This window comes from Myotis davidii, unplaced genomic scaffold (assembly GCF_000327345.1).
Source record: "Myotis davidii unplaced genomic scaffold, ASM32734v1 scaffold10, whole genome shotgun sequence".
Taxonomy (NCBI): Eukaryota; Metazoa; Chordata; class Mammalia; order Chiroptera; family Vespertilionidae; genus Myotis; species Myotis davidii.
Genome location: NW_006283544.1, coordinates 1,922,616 through 1,930,532, shown reverse-complemented (window position 1 = coordinate 1,930,532; position 7,917 = coordinate 1,922,616). Strand labels below are relative to the sequence as shown.

General features: G+C 35.5%; 1 protein-coding gene across 2 annotated transcripts in view; it reads left to right on the top strand.

The window, feature by feature from the left end:
* The window catches only part of PIBF1 (progesterone immunomodulatory binding factor 1), a 221,843-nt gene that overhangs the window by 117,047 nt on the left and 96,879 nt on the right, over nt 1–7,917 (top strand). For both annotated transcript variants that reach the window (XM_006753739.2, XM_015564807.1), the window contains exon 12: nt 4,729–4,879. In XM_006753739.2, the coding sequence (XP_006753802.1) occupies nt 4,729–4,879 (151 nt within the window). The remainder of the gene's footprint in view (nt 1–4,728; nt 4,880–7,917) is intronic.

The window sequence follows — 7,917 nt, the reverse complement described above, 5'->3', positions numbered from 1 at the left end:
AATCCACTCATCTTTTGATGGGTACTTAGGCTGTTTCCAAATCTTAGCTATGGTAAATTGTGCTGCTATAAAAATAGGGGAGCATATATCCTTTCTGAATGGTGTTTCTAGTTTCTTGGGATATATTCCTAGAAGTGGGATCACTGGGTCAAATGGAAGTTCCATTTTAGTTTTTTGAGGACACTCTATACTGTTCTCCACAGTGGCTGTACCAGTCTGCATTCCCACCAGCACAGTACATGAGGGTTCCTTTTGCTCTTCATTTGTCCTTATTTTTAAAAGCACTCTTATCAAGAGGACCTATGTTCCTTTTCCAGATAAATAGGAGGAAAGAAGGAATGGAATGTTTCCAAAAGAAGAAATGCAAATTGATAAGAAATAATTAAAGAAATGCAAATTTAAACTTTTTTAAAAAAACCTTTATATGGTCTTTTTGTTGTTTTTAAAGTGCTGGCAAGAGCATCCTTAAATGGGAAATCTCATGCAGTTAGAACAACATGGTAATCTGTTTAATGTCCTTAAAAAATTGATCTAGTAATTTTAATTAAAGGAATTTAGTAATAAGCCATGCTTATAAAGGTTTATATTAATGATATATGTCACAGTATTATTTATTACAGTAAAAAATTGGAAATAACTTAAATGTCTAATAATAGATAATTAAAAGATTTTTAATTAGTATAAGTTTTATATTTTGCTGTATTCATGCATTGTATGATTACATGCAATCATGTTTTTGAATATTTTAGATGTTAGGGAAACACTCATTAAAAATATTTAATGAAAGATTCAGTAATGTCACCCTAATCAGTTTGGCTCAGTGGATAAAGCAACGACTTATGGATTGAAGGGTCCTGGGTTCTTTTCTGGTCAATGACAAATGCCCAGGGTGCAGGCTCGATCCCCAGTAGAGGGTGTGCAGGAGGCAGCCAATCAATGATTCTCTCTCATCATTGGTATTTCTACCTCTCTCTCCCTCTCCCTTCTTCTCTGAAATCAATAAAAATACATTTTTTAAAATAAAGATTCAGTAATGTCATTATCATGATTAATTAGCTAACAGTGTAAGTATTCATTACAATATCTCAGAGGTTACATTTCTGAAAAGTACTTTGGTAAGTAAAACTAAGATTAACAAAATAAAGGGTTTATTAGAAAATAAAGGCTTAGGGAAAACATAAAATGATATTACATACATACATAGTTAAGAAAACATAAGTAAAAATTGTAGATTGTGTCCACTGCTAAAGCAAACCAGTGTTCAGCATTTTCAGATGCCTTCTTCAGGAAAATGCCATAATCATAATCTACTATGGAAGAGTCTTCCATACATTTTCGATGAGACTGTATCAGACTAACTGATTTGGAATTCGTCTTTTGCAAGTTATGTTTTCCATGCTTTAAATTTCGTAATTTCTTTTTCATATTGCATGACTGTATTTAAGGATGTGTCTTAGAGCAGGGTGTATAGGAAAATAGAGAAACACTTCCTTTCTGGATACTTCTGAAACAAACATTTCACTAAACAACACTTTACAATATACAATGCTTATGTTCTCTAAACCATTGTATTTTGTTATTTTTAGCTGGTTGCAAACCACATTGATTTCATGACCTTGTAATGGCTGCAACTTGCAGTGTGAAAACTGTTCTCCCATAGATATACCCATTGGGTCTGTGGGTGCAGCTGAATAGTAATTATGGTGTTTCTTTGTGTAAATGTCTCATGTGGAAAAACACCTTTATAAGAAATATTGTGATCCTGAAAACTCTGGTTGATAAAAACTGAGGTTTTAGGGGAATTTCTGTGCATTTTCTCCTCTGTTAAACTAGAAGCCTTGAGAGGACAGGGACTGCTCAATAAATACTTTATGAGTGAATGAGTGGTTTGGTGAATGCTAATATAGCACCATTGTTTGAATCTTTTTTTGTTGTTGTTCTGAAATACTAGAAGGTGTTTCTAATTTAAAATGAATTTACAGGAAAATATTTTGTGAAGGGTAAAGAGTACCTTCATATTACAATTATTATGTACTTTTTTCTGGCTTTTACCCAACACTGTCATGAACTTACAACTTTTGGACAATTTATTTGTGTTAGTTATCAATTGGTAAAGGCTCTCAAAACACTGGCTTTTTATATTTTATCTTTTTAAAAGTAATTTTTGGCCTTTAATTGTGTGTTACATATTTACATGTACATATATGTAAATATAATTTTATGTAATTTTTTATTATCATTGTTATTTAAAGAGAGGAATGATCCACTGAGAGTTTGGTATTTAACGGAGTCCTAAAAGCAGTTGACCTATTTTATATACTAATGTTTAAGCTCAAATGTGTATATATTGTTTTTTCCTGAAGAAACTTGAATAGAATAGCCTTTCATGGGTCTAATAATAAAGTTCTTTGGCTTTTCAGAAACAGTTGTGAATTTGTTTAGAGCAGTCACTCAGACAAATCCATACTGAAAGGGAATTCTCCCCCATGGGGTACAGAGGTATTGGAAGATACCTCTGATCAATAGTTTCTGTGATTTCTCCTCTATGTCATAGAGAATTTTAAATCATGTCTCTGAATTTAATACTATTTTTTAAATCTCATCTTAAAATAATATTTTATGAAATATCCTATTTTCAACTTTTTTATTCTTTATCTCTTTAGATATTTATTTCTGCAGCTTTTCTTTGTGTGTGCTTTTTGTTGTTTTGGTTGGGGGAAGTGGGATACGGATGAAAAATATCAGCTGTTTTGTGGGGACAGTCATTTAACACCGTCTTTACTTCTCCTCTCGTTTATCAGTAGAGTTAGTGCCATCAGCAACCAGATTCTTAATGAATTACATCCCAATAGAATGAACTATGTGAAAGCACCAGATTGTTTCACTATATTGTGATTTCTTTATCTATATATATAAAAGGCTAAGGCGACCAGCCGACTGGCCCATCGGCCTGTAGGTTTGATGTGCACCTACCACCAGGGGGCAGACACTCAATGCAGGAGTTGCCGAGTGACAGCAACTTTGCAGAGTGCCCTCTCACACTCCGGGACCCTTTGGGGGATGTTGCACTCCAGGTTTTGGCCCGATCCCCTCAGGCCAGGCCAAGGGACCCCACCTGCCAGAGGGACCCTGCTCACTGCAGATGCCCTTCGAGCCCTGGCACTGCCCTAGGTGCTGCTGGCCGGGGAGGGACCACAGGAGGTTGGCTCCAGGGCATGTCCGCCTCATTTCACCCAGTCCTGTCTGACTGGCCACAGTCTCTAAAAAACAAATTCCTAGCAAGAAGAAATAATGCTAAAACTTGAATTTTCTTTTGCTGACCCAATCAGGGACATTCGAAATCATCTTGAAAAATATTATTCCCATGTTACTCTTTCTCCACTCTCCAAAGGAATATATTTGGAGGATAGGGGATAATGTTTATTTTGGGGAGAAGTTTTAATGGAAATCATTGAAGGAAATGAGATAGAATAGATTAAGGAAAATTAAGTTGTAATTTCTACTTGTTAGAAACTGTAAATGGGTCTTCTGCATATTCTTTTTCAACTCCATAGATAGCACTCAATCACATACATTTGTTAGGGTGGACTTTATGTCAATAGAGAAAATACGTTTTCTTCCAAATTGTTTTAATTACAGAGAATTCAGGGTAATTAAATTCATACACCTCTATTTCTGTGAGCCATTTAATACAAGTTATTATAATTGTACTTCTTACAATAATAATAGTATTTTTCAACACTTACTGTGTTCTCTGCATTCGCTAAACTCTGTGAATTTACCCTCTCCTTTAATACTACAACAATATTTATGGTAAACCAAGAAAGAATAAGTAATTGCCTAAGATCACGACTAATAAGTGCCAAAGGTAGGATTGAAATCCTATTATATTGCTTCTCAGGAAATACAACTGATTCTGTGTAAGGAAGCAAGTGTAATACCACTTCATAATTTAGTTTGAACTGGTCTGTAAATTTTCTAGATAATTGGAATTTAATTTAAGCTAAAACATCCCTTTGTCACTAGAAATGTCTCCTTTTTTTGGTGAATTTATTATAATCATCATAGTGATTCTTTCAATGAATTATTACTGAAGAATATTGGGTTTTTGTTCTTAAACAAAATAACTTCATTTCCATGCCTTTTGTATTGTGGGTTTTTTTTTTTTATCATTTTTATCCTTTTTGTAGAAAGATATTTTCTGATATTGCCCCAAGTAGCACTTCACATTGACATTTTGATTTGCTGCTTTCAAGTTATGATTGTTCAAGAAACCAAAAATCTTACTGAAAGTATGGCATGGGTAGATAAATGAGCTCTGATGGAAAACTAAAGGGCTCATTATGAGTGTATCACTTTGCACATGACTTTTTAAGCCTTTCCCAAATGGCTGCGATCTCCAGATAAATGACCTCCAAGTAAGTATGGCATTACTGCATTTTTTAATCCTAACAAGCAAATGCTAGCCTTACTCCTATAACTATTTCAGTTTTTAAATTTGTTTTTTATTCAATTATATAAAGTGCTTTGTAATTTTCAGTTAAAAACAACTGAATTATTTTCTGTAGAAATAATTGTACTTAGTCATCTCAGTTGAGCTACTTTCACTTCATATCTGAATCATTACTAGTAAAAAGAGGGGAAAAAACTAATAATATTTTTGTATCACATTTTTGTCTTAACTGTTATTTAATCTGCCTTTGCAAATTTTTTTTCTTTCACTAATAGGTTTTAACTAAAGAATTTTATAGTCTCCAGTCCTCTTCTGAAAAACGCATTACTGAACTCCAAACACAGAACTCTGAGCATCAAGCGAGGCTAGACATTTATGAGAAACTGGAAAAAGAGCTTGATGAAATAATAATGCAAACTGCAGAAAGTAAGCCTCCCACAACCCTCCCCCCCGCCCCCCCCCTCCGCATACACACAGCTTTTTTGTTTTTGTTTTGTTGTTGGCAGCACAAGGAATCTAGTATTGTTTCTAAAACTGTTTTATTTCTTTCAAATATAATTGGTGGCTTTTTTAAAGAATATTTTACATTTTAGAAATTAGTCTTAATTCTAGTAGTTGAGATTTAAACAATAAGTTAACTGTGGTAAATTTTATCTTTTCATTTATTTAGTTTACTCATTCAGTGATTATTAAGTACTTTACATATGCCTGGATTTGGGGAAATGGAGTTCATACAGTAACACTTGCTTATTAGGTGTTCCTTGTTTAGTCTACTGGGAGAGACAAACATATTAACAGATAATTGAAGTGGTGAGCTAAGTGCTATTAGCAAGAGATAGCAGTCCTTGGTGAAAGTACAGAAGAGATCCTGAGTTAATTCAGTCTTGGTGGAGAGGAATACCTGAGAGGAGGCAACATTTGAATGAGTCTTGAACAACAGAAATTCTTTGAATCTACTATGTTATAATCTTTGACCCTAATTTCTAATTTATTTTCCCTATGTTGTCCCTGACTCTAAGGAAATATTTTAAATTAACATTTCACCATTGACAGTGATGTGTACTACAGTACATTATTTTTTGTTCAAAAATGAGAAATAACAGTGGTTTTCTTAAAATGGGTTTAAACTTCAATTGAAGTTGACATTAAATTTTAACCTATTTTGGGAATATTTATTGTAAAGACTATATTTATAGGCAAATTTAAGACAAACTGTTACTTCATTCCATTCATTGTCTGTTTTCCATTTCCAAGGTCTGTTAATTGCAATAGTTTTCAAATTTATCTTCAGTTTCTTCACTGGAGTCCAAGTAATCTTTTTTTCTTTAATATATTTTTATTGACTTCAGAGAACAAGGGAGAGGGAGAGAGAAATAGAAACATCAATGATGAGAAAGAATAGTTGATCAGCTGCCTTCTGCACACCCCACACTGGGAATGGAGCCCATAACCCAGGCATGTGCCTGACCAGGAATTGAACTGTGACCTCCTGGTTCATAGGTCAGTGCCCAACCACTAAGCTACGCTGACCAGACTGTCTGAGTAATCTTTATAAAATACAGGTTTGATCATACCATGCATCAGCTTTAATGCCTTTATCACCTTAATACAATCTAAAGTATAATTCCTCAGCATGACTTTTGTATGATCAGACTCATTTATTTATCTACTTTTCAGGCCTTACCATTTTAATAGCATAGCGTATCATCTTGAAAGTTCTATACTTTCTTAGCTCTACAACTTTGCATATGTCCTTATGTGGAAACAAATTAGGAATAAAAGGAACTTCCTCAATCCAATAAAGAATATAGATAGATAGATAGATAGATAATATGCAAATTAGCCAGGACACCATAACAGTCATGACTGCTCAGGAGGAGGCTGCGTGTGCAGGTGGGCGGGAGGGGACTGCTGCGCAGTGAGGCAAGCCACGGATGGCGCAGGCCCACAGAGAACAGGGCCTGCCAGCTGGGGCGTGCCAGCAGTCCCACCTCTGTGCGTGAGCTACAGAGAAAACACCTTTTCTGACCGCTCATTGTCTAAGCTCCTGGTACGCCACTCACAGTGTTCTTGGTAACTTTTGTAATAAAAATACAAGAAGGTGATCTAGGGTTTTTCCACCTCACTCCTGGAGGAAAAAACCAAGGTCCACTACTGGAGGGGCTAAGAAATGTCATATCTTGCCCTAGCTGGTTTGGCTCAGTGGATAGAGCCTTGGCCTTCCAACCGCAGGGTCCAGGTTCGATTCTGGTCAAGGGCATGTACCTAGGTTGCAGGCTTCTCCCTGGTCGGGGCCCAGGTCAAGGCTCATGCATGAGGCAATCAATGGAAGTGTCCCTCTCACATTGATGTTTCTCTCTGTCTTTCCCTCTCTATTCCACACTCTCTAAAAATCAATGGAAAAATATCCTCAGGTGAGGATTAAAAAAAGAAAGAAAGATAGATATGTCATATCCTATGAAAGAGACATCTTGAAAATGCCTAAAGAGAGTTGTCATTTTTTCGTGGTGAAATGACTGGAGTCCGTGTTGATGAAAACACCTTGGCGGCTGTGGTGCTGGCAGTGGCAGCAGCAGCAGGGTGATAGGGGCAGCACCTTCCCCTGATCAGCCCGGTTGCCTCCTGCAGAGGGAGGCCAGACTATGGCTTAGGCCCGCTCCCCAGAGAGAGCAGGCCTAAGCCATCAGTAGGACATCCTCTGAGGGTTCCTGGATTGGAGAGGGTGCAGGTCGGGCTGAAGGACTCCCCCACCCTTGCACAAATTTTGTGCACCAGGCCTCTATTCTATAAATAAACCTATAGCTAATATCATACCTAATGATTAAATATTAAATATTAAACCTTCCTTTAAAGAAGACATCAGGGCAAGAATTTATATTTTTATAACTTATATTAAACATTGTAATTGAGCTCCTACACAGTAATATAAGACAAGAAGTATAAAGATCAGAAAGAGTAAAACTATTTTTAAATTCCAAGACAATCACAGTATACTGATAAGTAAATTTCATAGGTACACTTAAGATTTGTACCTTTTGCTATATGTAAATTTTATTTTTTACAAAAGAACTATAATAATCTTGGTGAGGATTAACAACAACAAAAAAGAATTGGTGAGCTCTTAACAAAAGAACTATACATAAATATTAGAGTGTAATTGATGATTTTCATGTGGAACTGTTGATGTTTGAAGAGCAGATGTCTGCAACATACTTTGAAATGCACCCAAAAAATAAGATAGATTTTTGGGTCAATATGGGAATGAAAAGATGTATGATAAATCAATATAGTACAATTTTTAATTTAGAATCCAGATATTACATATATGGGTGTATACTGTACACCTTTTTCAACTTTTCTGTGTAAATATTTTAAATAAAATCTTTAGCCGAAACTGGAAAAACACTACAAAAGAACCACAGACACACACACACACACACACACACACACACACACACACACAC